We start from the raw sequence: 17,887 nt of genomic DNA on the forward strand, positions 1-17,887 counted from the left end.
TGCATAATACAACAAGAGTTTGAGCGGTGGCGCTAATTTGTTGTTGGGTTATTTATGAGCCGTGGGGAGAAACAATTATCGTTTCTTCAAGCTTATATAAAGTCGAAAAAAACATTGTGTATTGATGTTCCAGGCCTCCCAAATGCATCTGCTGGTTGACATGTAAACAAACCACTGTGCCTGAAAGTGTAGATTAGAGAGCCACATCCTGCTCAGACATTCTGGTTTCATGGTAGTTCATCCATTACTCAAAACTATTGTGCACTGTGGTGTTTTAACCCACAAACTGTTGCTTGAACTTTTATATTCAGTACTTAATATGGTGAATAAACTGTTCAATGTGTATTCGGCATAAACGTTAACATTTAATAGAGCATTGCAAAGTAAACTTTGCCTGACAGTAAATACTGGAACTTGTTTTAAGTGCTGCATGATAAGATTGGATTCATTACATTCAGCCTGTGGTTTGTGCACATTTAGATGTTTTTTTTTTTCAAACCATGCCTGTTGACCTACTTGTGCTGTTTGGACAAGAACTGGGTTGCACGTGAGTGCAACATAAGGTGTCCACTAACTGAGAGCCTCCAAGTCTAAGGCTGAAAAATAACTCAATTCTTCATCATACTTGTGGAAAATGACACTGCGACATGCTCATGTATTTTGAGTTTCACTGTAAACGTCACTGGAGAAAGATAATCTAACCTTTCCTCTTGATTTTAAGAATTACATTTCTCCATGACCCTTTTCCATAGTCGAAGTATCCCCCTCTTTCCATTGCCACCCCCCTTTCTCTCACGCTCCAGTTTCGGTGTGGGCAGGCTGCTTAGACTGGGGTTGGTCGACTGGGCTCTATTTTAGTCAAACTGCTGCTGTTCAAGGTGGTGGAGGAGCATTGCTCGGGTGACAATGTAAACAGACACTCAAACACGGCCTGCCTGCTCAGTCACATCTCTATCTCGGAGTGGACTTGGAGCGGCGCACTTTCCATTAGCGTACAACAGTATGTTACAACCCTTTGCACATAAGAATACAGTACAATGGAAGAGGTCTCATGTATCAAATGTATTATATTAAATATATATATATATATATATAGAGAGAGAGAGAGAGAGGGAGGGAGGGAGGGAGAGAGAGAGAGAGAGAGAGAGAGAGAGAGAGAGAGAGAGAGAGAGAGAGAGAGAGAGGGAGAGAGAGAGAGACAGAGAGAGACAGACAGACAGACAGACAGAGAGAGAGAGAGAGAGAGAGAGAGAGAGAGAGAGAGACAGACAGAGAGAGAGAGAGAGAGACGTTGAAGTAGACGTTCTTGGACTCGTAAACAAAAACATTAAATAAAATGCTTTTCAGCCGTTTGTCAGGGAACAGCAATAGCGGCAAAAGTTGTCCATTAGATAAGCTAAATTTACTTTGCCAAGGTTAATCCTAAACTTGATTATATTTTTTTCTGCCTAGTATATACTGTATGTATAGAATGCACGTCAGTTGTTTAGGTAGCGGTACATGTACAAAGGTTTTGGAATGGGAACATGCTTCTACCTCCTGGAAAATGATGAAACTACAGTATGCTTGTGTATAAATATATTTTCTAGTTCTTTTTCCTTACGTACTCGCAAAAGCAGTGTTTGTCAACCAGTGGTCTGCGGCTCTCTAGCGGTCTGTGGCGGTATTGCAGGTAGTCCGCAAAATTGGAAATAGAAAATAATTGTAAAAATTTTTGAAATAAAATTGGTTCGTTATTTCGACTTGATTTATTTTCCAGCTAATTTTTCGAATCATTTACCTCTCCATATTATGTCAAATATAGCTGAGATTCCCAAAATAGACATACAGATGCAAAGCCTGTATCGGTCTACCCTCCTTCAGCGCAAAATAAAATAATATTAGGACAAAACAGTGGTCCCCGAGTTGCTTCTTGGTTATAATTGTGGTGCCTTGAACAAAACTAGTTGAAAATCCCTGCTGTAAAGCAATATCAAATCTTACAAAATACTTTTCACTCATTAATGATTAACAATAATTGCTGACCTATCTTTTTTGTGGACCTGTCAGATGACCAAGAGTCACAATTTCCACAGGGAAGAGGGGTGGGGGTGTTGGGGAGTAACTGCATCTCCTGGACGTCACAGTTACAGTCTCAGTTCTAAACTGAGACTATGTACACGATTGCCTCGTTGAGCGGTGAGTTGTACGTCAACATTGCCGCCTTATTGGATGTGGCTTGATTGACCAACTATCTCAAATGTACACTATATTGACCGCTTTACAGGTAGATGGGTCACTAACATCCACTGGTCGGAGCAGTTACCTATAAATAAAAATGTTTGATTTTTTTTTTTTTTGCATAATACCATTAATTTCACAGAGAAATAAAGAACAATGAAAACAAGGTTTGTCATATTACACACTATTATACATTTTACTTGTCTCACACGATTTAGATTTCACAAAGAAAAAGAGCTAGAAAAGGACATAAAGAATGATTCATTATATGTGTATTTGATAAACAGACGCCAAAAATTTCATTTTCAATCTGATGATTATAAATCAGATTTACTTTGAGATCATATAGGTCAAACCAAACCAGTGTATGTTTTCATTTGTTACAATGTAACATATGCCTACTATAATGATAAATATTTAATAATATATTAAATAAGCATTTATCCGCCCGTTTTCGCGGGCGTGCTGGAGCCTATCCGAGCCATCATTGGACAGTAGGCTGCTTGCCAGCCAAACGCAGGGCACACAAAGACGAACAGCCATCCGCACTCGCACTCACACCTATGGGCAATTTTTTGTAATGTGGGAGGAAACCGGAGGACCCAGAGAAAACACACGCAGGCACGGGGAGAACATGCAAACTCCACACAGGCAGGGCCTAAGGTGAAATCAAACCCACATCCTCCGAACTGTGAGGCGGACCTGGTAACCAGTGTCCCCGTGCTGCTCTCATTAATGAACATCATATTAAAAATACATAATGTTTTCCAAATGCATTAATATATAGGCATGTATTTATGTGTCTGTGAAAGGGTGAATGAGATGCATTAATTCCGTGCACTTTTTATAAAGGTGATTAATGAAGTTCAATCGATTGACTTGTATGCGGAGATGACACATCCAATATGGCGGATATCCCGACGTAACGCAGTAGCCATACCGGTCGAACGCTAAATCTAGTTTTATACTCGGAGCAGCCAATCACGTGCTACGTTTCCAACAAATAACGTTTTCCCCCCTTCAATGACATCACCTCCCGCTCGACGCACTCGACTCTCTGGCAGAAACGCTTGTTCACTGCGGTGGAAAAACAAACGTAAGGAAGACGAATTGCCCTCAACAGAAACCAATCTAATTTAGGCACTGCTCTGCAAGGTAAGGCTTGCTTAAATTCTCTTGGTTTTTAGCTTGTTGTGTTTGTAAGCCGAGTCATCATGAAGTTCTGCGTGTTTACTGAGCGGGTTGGGCTTGGCCTACAGGTGCACTTAGATTGTTATCGCAATCTCTTGGTAATTTAGAATTGCTGGAGTTATATTACGCAAAACATCGTGTTCAGAGATAAATACCTGTAAATCACATGTTGAAATTTTTTTGAACCGTTGTAATGATACAGCTTGATTTAAATATGCACCCAAGAGAAAGAGAAAACACCTTTTCATTTGTCATTGCAACAAATATGTTTACTATAGTACAAATGTTGCGCTTACCATTTTGTCCAACTAAAGTGTATTGTTTGAAACTATATTTTCATTTACATGGAGCTTACCCATTAAATGCGTAGGGCCATAGAAAGGAAGCAAAGGCTCCCAAATCAGTGGCTGTAACAGTTTTTACCTTTTATAAATGTTAATGTGACATCTTGATACTTGGGTCAAAGGACCGCAATACATGAACTTATTTGAGATTTAGACAGTACGTTACATAATAATCATCATGATAGTCACACAGGAATTGCAGTCACACAAGGATTGCACCCTTACAAGAGGGGAAAAACAAACAGACACATGATAATGCAGCTATTATTATTATTATTACTATATCAACCCTACAACATCGATCGTTATAAGATCAAATGTTTTTAATCATATAGAGCTCAATGTGTTGTCATGGATGTACATCTGCTTGCCCTTCAGGTGAAACAAAGCAAATCATTAGGCCATGCTCTCCTGCTCCCGGAGCAGTGTTACCACAGTTACGAAGGTTTGCCATCTGTCAGCAGTTCTGAGAACATTTTGTGTGAAAAGGTCAAATATTATTAACAGAAGCACAAATCAAGGAACTATAATCAGGGAAGTTTTAATTGTTACGGGAACCATATAACACAACTTGATTGTTATCACAAGATTCCTTACTTATTCGCGTTTCCATTACGATAATCATCGACACGAGTCCACACGTGTATGAACCATTGACAAACCAGAGCTGTTTTTCTTCCTGTAGAGGAGAAAGTGAATATCCCTACTGAGATTGACCTGAAAGCAGTCATTGGTGTTACCTTTAGGTGTTTACAGTGTACATATAGTAAGTGACAGAGGAGTCTTTCATTTCCCGTTGCTATGGTTGTTCTGCATGAGCAAATCCAGTCAAGAAGGCTCAAACAAGAGTTGTGATGTTCCAGGAGTCATTTGCAATTTGTTTTGTAGCTTGGCAAATACTTTATGATTCTGTTGGGAATTCTGGAAACACAGGTTCACATTCATAAAATCCACAGTGAAGCAAATAACCATAGGACATTGCTTGGAATGTATATAAAAGTGGTTATGCCCGTCTAGCTTGACATACGTCACGTCAGGTGACTATGCACAGCTCAAACTGTGCGTGACCATGCAAAAAAAATAAAATAAAATTCAGTCCACATCTGTTTTGCATTTTTCTCTTTGCCATGGTGAATGTCATTAGCCTCTCACGGCACCCTGTGACATAAGTGCCTCCATTTGTGAAGTCGGTGTGAACAGCTAAACCGCTGAGTTGTGATTGATCATTGATCCCAAGACATTCCTGCACTGCAAAATCATCTTTTTCTGGTGTGTACAACACGCTGCGTATACTTAATAAGATTACAACAGGCATGAAATGGGATTATGAATCCACAAAAACCACACATGCTCTCGTGAGAGAGCGAGTTGCATCACTTTAGTGGCTTTCGTAGAGGAGCCCCAAGGAATTTGTTACCAAGTGTGGCTCTAGAGGGCAATTTACAGTACAACAACACTTGAATATATCTGTCAAAGTCCAATGAGCTCCAGTTCAGCAAAGTTTTGTTTACCATCCACAAACGGTTGTTGACAACAAATCTTGGACATAAAATGTAAATGAGGAGTCGTTTAAACGTGACTCCTCGGGGGGAAAAAAAGAAGAAAACTCAGTTGCTGGGCTTCTGTGAGCATTGACCAGTGACTGCTCAACTCTTGCATGCGCCATGGGATCCAGTGCAACTGACATCAACAAAGCGCGACTCAGCAGGGGTGAATGACGTAATTGTGCGACAACTAATCAATCTTTTGATTTGTTGCCTACACTTTTAAAAATCTTTTTTTTTTGTTTATTGATTTATATTTATTGATTGATTCATTGTTGCAGTCCTTAAAGGGTACTTTAAAATGAAAGTTTGGATTTCACTCTTTAATTCTAAAAAAAGTATGTTTCTACCTCATCCCGGTCTTCAGTAATCGCCATTTCAACATACAGTCAGTGATTTGAGTGACACTAAAATATCTCGGAAGAAAATTAGCTTTTTGTGAAGAGTTTTTTTCTGCACGAGGGTGACTTTGACACTAACATTTGTTGAGGTTTGTGACATCTCAAACACCTCAACAATCCTTCACTTTTATAAAACATGCATTATAAACGAATCAAAATTGTTTTTTTTTCTTGGCTAAATAAGATAAAGAATATAACGGTAAGCTGTTTATATTGACCTCGTGGTTCAAATATGGAAGATTTTAGAGAATGAATAGAAAGCCTCCAGCAATTTGTTTACTTTTCAAATGTAGTTGTAGCAGACACTTTTGATCCACTGGTTAAAAGAGACTTTGAATTTCTCCTTTTTCCATCTATAACTGGCATATGGAGAGATAGTTATGTTTGTATATTGCCAATGTTTATACATTCAATGTTCAATATGGGTTTGTATGCAATAATTCAAGAATCCCAAACCCAGGAGTATCACTTCCCACAATGTATTTATAAACATGAAAGATAATCTAGCACGCTCTTTTATTATTACAAAAGTGCTAAAAAAAAAATGCTTGCCAAAAGAAAGGTAAATTATATAGACGGTACATAAAGTATCAAACCATAGAAACAGGAGTAAGGTCTAAAAATTATATAAATAAATTAACAAATACTATGAGGGTATGCAAGAGAGAACTTTTTGGAGAAAAATAAAAACAATTTAAAAGGTGCAGTATGTGTGGTGTCCTGAATGATCTTGTGAGAAATGGTTCCAAAAGCACAACAATTATCAAGAACACTTCATTGAAAATGACAAGTCTATAGCTCATATGGAGGATGTGGAACATGGTTTAAAACACATTTTTCATAAATGCGTGACCAGAATGACCAGTGAAAATTATGACACCAGAGAAAGAAGACGTGATTAAAAAAAAAAAAAAAAGTCATGGGAGACAGTAATAAAATGTAAAAACAAAACCTTGACAGACTGGAATGATCATATTGACATGACAGCAGTGACGAAGGTTATTGAAGGAACTGCAAAACAACTAACCCACATTTTAAACTTGTCTTTTCAATCAGGGATATTTAGAAATAAACTGAAGATAGCAACAGTGATGTCACTGGTTAAAATTGGGGACAGACACCACTTCACAAGCGACAAGCCTGTTGCCGTCCCCCCCCCCCCCCCCAACCCCCCACCTATCTTTGCACTGCGTGGATCCGACATAGCATATTTACAGAAGCATGCCTATGAATATTCCTATCAATCAAAGTAATTTAATTTCCAACGTATTTCATCATTACTAAAATACTTTATTGCTATTCCACAGTCAAGATATAAACATGTCTCCAGCGTGGATCGAGTCGATATTTACAAGGTGTGCTTGTAAACCATTATCAGGCCATCTCTTCCTCTTCCACATGAATGTTGCTAACATGATGAGGGCAGTTGTTGGCTTTTTCTCTCGTGGCGCTGTTTTTAATTAATTAATTAATTAATTAATTAATTAATATTTTGTTGTTTAGCAAGTGGTCGATAAAGGTATTGGACAGGTTGGTTCAACACTGAAGAGTCACACCTTCTTGCACTTTCTTGCCTACACGCATGCACAACCGAGATAAAAACATTTTATTTTGATGACATTAAAGACATCGAGGGCTGTTCAAAGAAAAACATGTTTTCCTATTCCAGTCTGATAGTTTATAGTTTGTGTTTTTTTTTTTCCGTTTTCTTTTCAGGCTGAGAGATGAATCCAGACCAGCCACCTCCATACCCAGGCCCATCAGCTCCAGTTTATCCTGCCCAAGGCCAACTTCCTCATGACTACCCGCCTCAGGGTTATCCTGCCCAGGGGTACCCAGTAAACATGCAGCAACCTAATGCAAATTACCCCAGCTACCCTCCCGGCCCAATGGGAGCCGGAGGCCCCTATCTAGGGCAAGGACAACCACCTTATCAAGGTTATCCTGGACAACCACAATACGGCTGGCAGGGTGGGCCTCCACCTGGACCCATGTATGGAGAACCTCCTAAAAACACAGGTGGGTGCCAAATTGAGGACCATCAACATGATCAGGAGGATTAAGTAGAAACTAACAATCCCATGTTAATGTTCTTTGTTGAGAGGCCCATTTGCACACTGTGGTAAAGGTCAGTTTTGTTTGGGCCTATATGTAATGGTACCCTCCCATCCAGGTCTCATTCACTCATGCAAGCCAAGTAAAGGTGCCGTGTCTTCCAAAGTAAAGATTATGCAAATAGGTTTTATATCAAATAAAAACATCGTCTTTTTTTTCCCCCTGTGTTTGCAAATGTTAATTCTTATTATTGATGAAATTCTTGGAGAAGTTTGGGCCTATGAAAATTACCCAAATTGTAACATCAAAAATTCAAAATGCAGAACAGCTAGCCGATAGACACGTTAGAAATTTGACATTTGAATTGCTTGTTGGGACTTTGCAGTGCCCGGCCACCCATCAAATTGAAATCTTTCATTGATGCCAATTTTCTATCATTTGTCCCCTTCAAGCAAGATCATCCTACGCACTGTTAAAAAGATGAGCGATGACTCAATTAGCAAACGGGATATGTGTAATTATTATTTTTGTGTATTAGGTTTTAGATCAAACTTCACCCCCTATTGAAAATAACTCCAATTAAAAAAATCCCGTTGACTGCTAGCATTAGTATGGATTATATTTCTGAAACAAAGTACTGTATGTCTTGTATTCAGACATACAATGTGGGTAATTCGTGTTGTGTGTTTAGTTTTACAGTGAACTCCAACCGTCTTGTCAATACACAATTTAAAGCATGTTCAGGTTAGTGTGTTTATGACTAAATTTCTATTAATTGTCCAGTCCGAGTCACAGAGTAGTTGTGATCCTTTATCAGTATGACTGTTATACTGCCCCCGGTGGTCAACGCACACCAGAAGGAGCAGCACAATGAATGGGATCTTCTTGGGAAATTCTTAAACTTGAATATATTTTTATCATTGGTCTTTTATTTCCTTCTACAAAGCCCCAAATAATAGAACAGTGTTGTCACAATACCAAACATTGGACTTGGATACTGCATATACAGTCGTATCTGATGACATGGTTGAAGATCATTATACTTGTACACGTGTTTTGAGTTATGAGCAAATTAGTCTTATCTCTAGACATCACTGTACAATGCCGAATACTGAAGTTTGCCAAAGGCTAACTATCTTAAGTTATGGCTTTGGCCAATGCTTGTGCCGGAGTATTACACAACTTGTGGCTCAATGTGCTGAAGATGTTCCTTATGACTTATTACTGACTCACTCTTCAATCAGAGCTCAAAGTTTATAATAAGTCGTATTGTCACTAGCTTGTTTATCAAAAGCTGCCTGACTGTTGCCCTTCCACCACATGAATGATTAATCCTCAACTAACATGGGGAAGCAGACATCTTGCTCACTTGTCTTTGTTTCACACCAAGGTGTAACCTAATGCTACCTGAAAGCTTGCAAATGATCTGGCTGGTTCGAGCCCAGAGTATTGCCGGTGTTATTTAACTGTTAAGTTTGCCTTTACAGTGGAGACATTCCCGCCTTGATTAGCTTTGCTAGCATGCTTTATTTCTGACAATTCTCTTTGATTTGATCAACCTTTTTTGAATGAAGGAAATGAGAAGAATAACCTCTCTCCCTCTTTTCAACCCAGTGTACATGGTGGAGGACAGAAGAAGAGACAACTCTTCCTCAGAGACGTGCCTGACAGCCTGCTGGACAGCCTTATGTTGCTGCTGTCTCTGGGACATGCTAACATAATAGTTCCCAGCACCTTCATTACACTCCCCCTGCTCCCTTCGTATTTCTGTGTGCCTCAAAACACTAGTATCCCTTCTTCCCCAGTTGGCCTTAAATCTTGTGTCCCCTCTTCATTTTGCCTTCATTTCTTTGAACACCGTGCTTATAATGCAAACTTTTCTTTCCCCAGTGAATGTCAATGGGAAGTCCTTAGCACCAACTGACTAAGCGACCGACTATTATCAGGGGCGGCTTTGGAACAGCTTGTAATTGAGCTTCATTATCTGTCCTGAGCATACATTTAGATAAAAAAAAAAATAATAAAAAAAACTACATACAGAAAAAAACCTCTTGGTTTTTGATTGTTGTGCGTAAAGATGACAACAATGTCAGAAGATTCCGAATAAGATAGACCTACAAAAACGTGGAAGCAACATCACATGCATGCTAGGGGCAGAAGCTTCTCTTAAATACATTTACTCTTTGCTGGAGAAGCATTATAAGCACACATCTATGACTACAACAGCCCTGTGCTCTGCTTTTACTGTGTTGGTTGTGACATACTGAAAGAATGCATGCATGGAGAACATTTTAACAACCATCTTCAGTATTTACACTGAAATACTAACTTCCACTTGAAAGTGGTTTTAAAGGTCTGAGCTTGTAGGCTCTGAAAAGTCAAAACACTGTCTTTTGCGGATAAGAATGGCGAAGGGTAAATTGCACTTGATCACTGTCGTTTTGCAATTGTCCCACACTACCCCACGTTACGTGAAAGAATGCACAGAGCAACTATAACAGACACACAGCATATGTTGCAACCAGGCTCATCTCCAATGAGGGTCTCAAGCACTTTATGATGATCACCTCTGTATGTGTGTTGCCACTCCCGTCTGCTGTCTTGGCTCTCCGCGAGCTCCCTTTTTTGCTTTCATTTTGGTCTCCCATTGTCTCACGGATCTTAAGCCACGGTTTACAAGTGAGCTGAAGAATGCGCTCTAAGGAGCTGACAATTGGAATGTTCTTTTTTTTCCCCTCTGAATTTCACATCGTCTTGAAATTAAATGAGAAATACAATGCATTTTGAAGATGACGGTGATTTACGTTGTATTACTTTTTACCTGATTAACTTTAAATAATCACACTTTTTCCATCACAAATAATGTCTTTTTGTTTTTAAAATATGTTAGGATTTAACTGAAAATGAGAAACCATGCTATGATCAATAAATAAATGCCTGTTTGCTTCAAATGAAAATATTTGATTAAAATAATATGTTCCTATCAAGTTTAATACTGTGTTTTTATTTGGGTGGGTGGCATCAGTGTGCATATACTGGAGAACAAAGATCACTATTCTCTCACTGTCAAGACTGGCCTGGATTCTCTTATTCATGGTTGCAGTGTCCCGGAGTGGACAATCATCAGATGAGTATGCTTTATATAGTGCCACGATGGAGAGATGTTATAGTCCTGCTGAATGTGAAAAATCATTCATGGCTTTTTCTTATTTACCTTCAAGATCGATCGCAATGTATCCATTTTCTGTCCCGCTTCTCCTCGAGGGTCGCCGGCGTGTTGAAGCCTATCCCAGCTGATTTTGGCCAAGAGGCAGAGTACACCTGAAATGGTTTCCAGCTCATCATTCAAACAATGAGTCACATCCACAGGAGTTTAAAGTCTTCAATGAACCTAGTAGGCATGTTTTGGGAATGTGAGAGGAAATAGAGAAAGTCCACAGGGAGAAGAATGACAATTCCTCATAGGAAGGTCAGAACTGTGCTTTGAATACATGTGTGACCTCTGAACTATGAGGCAGATATGCTAATGAGTTCACCACGTTTCTCGCACATTGCAAATAAACACCGTTGCAGTATTATGTCAGATGTTTGTTCCGGTTGAGCTATAACATCATCCAATTTAAAACAATATATAATTTAAAACATAAAAAAGGAAAACCCTAAATTATTTACTGTGTGTTTAATACACGGACTAGATGACAAAAAAAATTAACCTCTGGAGCACTAAATTCGACTGTAATTTTGGATTATTTTCTAAGTTTCAGCGACGGCGCGGTCACAATGCAGTTGCGCGTTCAGACTAGATGACAAAAAAACCCCCCAAAAAAACAGCCTCCTGCGCACCGAGTGACGCTCAAATTTTGGAATATTTTCTAAGTTTTAGCGACGGCGCTGTCACAATAATATGTGTTGGCTCGTGAGTGAACAATTCGTTCAAAGAACGAATCTTTTCAGTGAATGAGAGTGAACGAATCACTTGATATATTATTTAAAAACATCCCGTGGAAACAACCCATACACATCAAACAATACAACTACACCCCCCCCCCCCCCCCAATTATTATATATAATAATAATTGGCACGGGTATTTAATACGTTTCTTTCTATAATACAACACCGACACACTGATCCGTTGGCAACGGTCTCTCACTTGGTCATGAACGGGAAGTTGCGTCACTGACTCATTCGTGAACGGAAAATTACGTCACTGACTCGTAAAGTCCCTCCTCCATCTATCACTCGCTGCTGTTTGGTCGTTCGCGAAGATTCACGAATGAGTGACAGACAGCATTGCCGCTATGCCAGCCGACACACGTTATGCCGACATTGATGTTTTAATTTTGTATTTATTGGCTTGTAGTTGATGGTGTTAATATACCAAATGTGTTTGTGTTTGAATAAAAAGTTGAAAAAAAACCGTTATGTCACCAACTCATATAACGTAAAATACGTATACATATATTGTCATATAAAGCAGTTAACCAAATGTCAGATTTTTAAGTTTTGATTGGCGAATATAAAAACAAGGAATAAAACACCAGACAAGTTATAATATAAATGTTTAATAATAATAATAATAAGAATAGTAGTAATAATAATTAATAATAATAAAAGTCGATCTCAATCCAGCAATCTAATGTGAAATTGCAGTCGATATATTGGATAACAATATTTAGGCATATATATCCATACAACTTATTTAAGACCTACTATATGTAAATCGTAAATCTACATTCTGGTTTACATAGTTCACGCTGGGAGACGCAAATCGTTCACTGATGCACGGAAAGGCAGTTCACCCGAGGGCAGCCGCTCAACAACGCCCGGCCAGAGCTCCAGGAGTTCGGCTACACTGTCTTACAAGCCCCCCTGGAGCCCCGTGGAGCTCCATAAGCCTTCGGGCCATCCCTGGTACCTAAATTGCCGGGGGCAGCTGCTCCAGGAGGCTGGCAACACCCTCTCATAAGCCCCCCTGGAGGTCCCCCGGACCACCCCTGGTACCTTAAGTGCAGCCGCTCAACCACGCCCGGGCAGAGTTCCAGACTTTTGGATTGATTTACCTGTGCTCCCGCCAGAGCGGTAATGGTGAAATGTCACCCTCTGGCGGACATGCTGCTGTAAATGAATGGACTTTCTTTCGGCGAGCAGCAGTGTCAGGCTACAGAGCCAGGGATGGCGGGTGGGGCCCGGACGCAGCTTTTAGGCACGCTCGGTCCCATTTTATGAAGCTCGCTGCCAGCTTCGGGGATGAAAGTCGGGGGCCGTCGCTCGGGGGCTGTCGGCCGTGGTCGCTGGATGGGGCTCGGACACTGCTCCTACACACGCCCCTGGTCATTCTATGGAGGTCCCGGCCACCTCCAGGCGGGCCGGGTCCTCTTGCTAGCTGTCCGAGGATGGTGGATGGGTTGTATGGCCGTCAGCTGTCAAAGGCATAAAAACATTGCATTTTATAGACACAATCGCCCCTGAAAACATTTCAAGCAGCAATGGTACTTGATGGCTGTTGTAAAAGTTTCCTTTCACAATTGACGTGGAAAATTAAAAGGCTTTCAGCACCTGGTATTCCCTGACTGTCTCCCATCCATGTCACAACCAGGTCCGAAAAAGGTTTTCTTCCAAGACTTAGTGTTTCATGGAAACATGGTTATCATGAAAGGTTATTGACAGCTTTTTGTGAGGTAGCATGAATTTGCCGTTGCGACCTGCATTTTGCTGTATCAAAGTAAATGTCACGAAAAGGGGGGAAAACACTTCATGGAAGCGCAATGTGTTGTGTTAGGTTATTTTACAAATAAAGACTGCTGCTTTGAGTTTACAGGGAGCCAGGCTCTTTATTCACTGTACATAGTCTGCCCTCTAGCGGTAAGAAATGTGAACTACAATGCTATGGATGACACCACACAATATAGGTTTCAAACTCGGTTATAATTTCAAAGTCGGAGATAAAACTAGGGCTGAAGTTTCCAAATGGCATACGTGATGGGTGTTGTATAAAATTGCTTTAACGATTGAAGTGCTAAATAAATAAATAAATAAATAAATAAATAAATAAATAAATAAATAAATAAATAAAAAGTTTTAGCACCTAGCATTCCAGGCCGTCTTCCACCCGAGTACTAACCATGCCCGCCCTGCTTAGTTCCCAAGATCAGGTGTTCTCAGGGTAGTATGTATGGAATGGAGCATAAATGAGAACAGACAGACGGACAAATAAACGTAATGACCTAACAAAACGTGACTGGCTAACAGAAACGGCACTGACAGACAAGGACGTGGGACGAGAGACAAGAAGACATGAAACAAGAACAATCCGACAGGGAGTGAGGGGCAGATAGGACTTAAATACACGACAGGTAACGAGGTGGGGATGATCACATTGATCATGGGCAGACACAGAAGGGGAGGGGCGAGTACACAGAGACGTGGAAAGAAACCATAACAACCAACACATAATAAAACAATCAGATGAGTCATGACAGTGTAGACATTCATGTCCATACCTTGGAGTAGCAATAAAAAGTGCATACAGAAAACCTTATTTATAGGTCAGTTTGCTACACACTGATCTACTCCAAGCCAGATACCTGGCATATCTTCTTAGATGCTAGTTCATCAATGTCTTGGCTCAGGCTCTGACCTGAGGAAATCCTCAGGATTGCACAAAGGTGGTCATCAGTCAGACATCTCCTGTGAGATGTGGTCATCTTCATTGAAGAGAATAGTTGCTCACATAGATAAGTGCTGCTGAACATGGAGAGCATCTGAGTAGCTTGAGTGTGGAGCTGAGGCATCATGTCAGGGATGAAATGTGGAAACTGTGCGGCGCCCACAGCATCATACTTGGATTTAAGTGTGTCACTACACTGGAGTTCAATCAGCTACATTTGGAGGTTGGTTGGTGGGTAGCAGAGCATTCTGGGATTTGTAGTTTTATTGGTGCATGCGCTATATACTGGCGGGCCAGCTCTAATAGTCATTCGGCATTGCTTTGCATGATCGAAAACAAGTTTTTGATTCCATGTGCTTTATTAAGTGTTTTTATGTGTGAATACTGCTGATATGGGATTTTAATTAAAATAGTTAAAATTAAATAATGGAGGTGGTCGTTTCCAGGAAGTAGACTTCCATGAAGGTGGCCATTTCCAGAAAGTCAACTTCCATGGAGCAAGTCCCCAAGTCATGAATCTCACCGTACATCACTGGTGAGGACGGGGCAGAGAGGATAATCGGGACTACATTGCCCTCCCTCGAAGACACCTACACTGGTCAATTCAATAAAAAAGCCCAAAACATCAGTACTGATTCTACACACCCCGGTCATGCCCTGTTCTTCACACTCCCCTCTGGTAAATGGCGCGGCTTTCTCAAATCGAGAACTTCAACATTGAGCAACAGCTTTTTCCATCAGGCTGTTAAAACCATCTACCCACTGAACGCGGACCCCATCAAGCAAACCCCCCACCCCCACACCCCCACACCCAACACAGAACACACCCACCCACACCCACCCACAATACACCCCCCCCACACACAGCCCCCCCCCCCCCCCCCCACACACACACACACCACAGACAAGTATTCTGTGGGGCAAGCCGTTAGCATCAGTTGAATAATGTCTGGTACCATCAGCTATGATTACTTTGAAATGAAACTTGCTTGCTTTAGCGCTGAAATTAGCAACAACAAAAGGAGGGGAGGGGGAGAATGAATATTTACTGTGTACTGCAAAAAACAAAACAACACAAAACAGATGAAAGTGAACCAGACATCATTGGGTTGAAATAAACAATCATGTTTTATTCATAAGTTCCCAGAAGAGTCTCGATTTGCTGAGCGTACGCGTTATCCTTTGATAATACTGATTTGGTACAATTTGACATCCATCACGAGTCTCTTCACAGTGTGGAGGATCCATTACTGCTACTGATGTTGGGATCTAGGTTGGACATCCGTCTGTTTCCAAATACAGAGGAGGAAATAAAGAAAAACAACCTAACATCAAAACTGCAGACCGATGCTGTAGATATGCAATATTAGAGTGCCACAAAACTCTAGAGTTGTAATACCAGCCAAAGATTTTGCACATTACAAGCCACTTCTTCTTAGAAATATAAAACTCGATATTCTGAACAATAGTCTACTGTGCTGCATAAAGGTAGATCTATACACTGTACATCGAAATATATCTTGAAAAATCATTTTCACAGTTTTAAAGACTTTTATTTAGAGTATAAACCATTTTTAAACACTTTATTACATAAATTATTTTTTTAAGAGAGTGACTATTATTTGCCCTGGTAGCAATCTAAAATAATACAAAAAAACTAAATGAACATTTATTACATAAATTACAAAAGAAAAACTCATACATCAAAGATCATTTTGAGTTAAACTGACGGACTCATTCATGATTGTCATATAGTACTAAGAATAAATAAATAAAAAATGGGTAAATGAAAAATAAATACCAACTTAGCATGTTTCCTGGGCTCTGTGAGCGGTGGGTTTTGTACAGAAGTGCCTCGGTGAACGTCTCACAATCCTACTGCGACTGAAGCGCACAAAACTACAGCATCTACGGCATCAACACGCAACATCCTGAAGTTTAGTGTAATTGGACATGTATGTAGTAACATGTTTCTTCTGGCGGTTTAAAATAAACAATGCCGTGTAGTGCCACTGCCCACAAATATAGCCATCTTTTTTCATTCAGCTTTTTATGGTGTACTCTCTGGTCCTTTTTGTAGCAGTTCATGGAGGCCTTGGGCTTGTGTGTTGCTAGCTTGGATGTGCGCCGCATCAGCAGCACATGACTGCTCAGTTAGTGATGGACAATGGGAGGCCTGAGACAAAGTGACGACTCAAAGTGCCGGACAAACTCTTAAACATTGCCTCGTCTGTCTCTGGTATCCTCCTTTGCTGTGTTGTTGTCATGGCAACACAATGGAGCACTCCACAATCTTTTGTCTTTTTCCTTTCAGCGTCCTTATAGAGACAGAGGAGCCAGCGGAGCTCCACTGAATGGGCGCTCCCAGTGTGACCCAAAAAATATGGGTGAAAATATCAATCATCTTTTTTAAAAAGGGGAAATTTCCTATTTATTCTGTAGTGCCTTCTCACTTATTCAGTTTTTTTTCTTCAAAGAAATGTTACTTTAGATTTGTTTTGCCTGTGGCAGTTGGATTAATATGAATTTTTTGTCACTCTTTTCAAAAGTCCCTGCAGCTTTCCATGAGTAACCCCGTTTGTTGATGAAATCTCCAGAGAAAAGGGTTAAGGAGGCTGGGGAGAGGACAAAAAAAGGGCTGAGGAGGAGTGGGACGAACGTATAGTGGGCTGTTACCTCCTTCCCATCTCATTCTGTCTGAGGAACTGGATATTGTTGCTGCTGTCAGCTAGTTCTGGGTACTGCTCCACAGGTAGCACGTAGTAGCCATCGTAGCCTTGTACTCTGCCTGTCGTCAGGAGCTGTTGTCGCTCTCCCTCGTTCCAGAGGCGACTGCCTCCTTTTCCGTCTCTGGCCCTCTGCTGCTCCTTGGACCAGGCACCCGCCAGGGCCCTCTGGCGAGCCAACTCCAACAGTCTTACTTTCTCTTCATCCACCACGTCAGCAGAGAGTCCGTAGCGAATGCTCAGAACGAACGAAGGCACAGCAAACTCCACCGTCACCCCTCTCCTGGAGCGGCCGCTCACCGTCACGTTGATGCCGCTCTCCAATGACTTGCGGCCATTTGTAAGCCCCAAAGCCAACAGGTCGCTGTCGGCTGAGCCAATTTTCACAAAGTAGTGGCAGTCCTTCCCGTCCTGCGTGTAGTGGGTGCCTTCCAGGTACTGGGCGCCGTTCAGCACGAGAGCCACTTTGCGGCTATCGTCGCTGGCCAAAGATGACACGCCAGCCACCACTCTGCCCTCTTTGAGGGCCAGCATCACTCCACGTCCTATGATGGGGGCGCTGGTGCCGAACCAGTGGCCGGGCTTTTCCTTTCGTCTTCGCCGTTCCTTGTTGAGAAGACGACCCTCAAGGGCCATGAATGCCTGGTTGTGACGCTCGGCTGCTTGCTGTACACCGGTGATCAGCTACACAGTACAAACAAGAAGAAGATTGTGAGCTTTTCATTTGATAAAAACCTC

General features: G+C 41.0%; 2 protein-coding genes across 4 annotated transcripts in view; one reads left to right on the plus strand and one right to left on the minus strand.

Moving 5' to 3' along the window:
* Positions 1–3,208: 3,208 nt before the first annotated feature.
* Positions 3,209–10,742, plus strand: LOC147061226 (cysteine-rich transmembrane module-containing protein 1). Its single transcript, XM_085906434.1, has 3 exons — positions 3,209–3,375; positions 7,417–7,719; positions 9,370–10,742. The coding sequence occupies exons 2-3, from the start codon at positions 7,425–7,427 to the stop codon at positions 9,474–9,476; spliced, it is 402 nt and encodes a 133-aa protein (XP_085762560.1). The 5' UTR covers positions 3,209–3,375; positions 7,417–7,424; the 3' UTR covers positions 9,477–10,742.
* Positions 10,743–15,527: 4,785 nt separating this feature from the next.
* Positions 15,528–17,887, minus strand: part of tenm2a (teneurin transmembrane protein 2a) — a 156,010-nt gene continuing 153,650 nt past the window's right edge. For all 3 annotated transcript variants that reach the window (XM_085937078.1, XM_085937066.1, XM_085937072.1), the window contains one exon: positions 15,528–17,833. In XM_085937078.1, coding sequence (XP_085793204.1) covers positions 17,096–17,833 — 738 coding nt within the window. In that variant the 3' untranslated portion in view covers positions 15,528–17,095. The remainder of the gene's footprint in view (positions 17,834–17,887) is intronic.

The sequence above is a fragment of the Syngnathus leptorhynchus genome, chromosome 2 (assembly GCF_054491065.1).
Source record: "Syngnathus leptorhynchus isolate UIUO chromosome 2, UIUO_Slep, whole genome shotgun sequence".
Lineage (NCBI taxonomy): Eukaryota > Metazoa > Chordata > Actinopteri > Syngnathiformes > Syngnathidae > Syngnathus > Syngnathus leptorhynchus.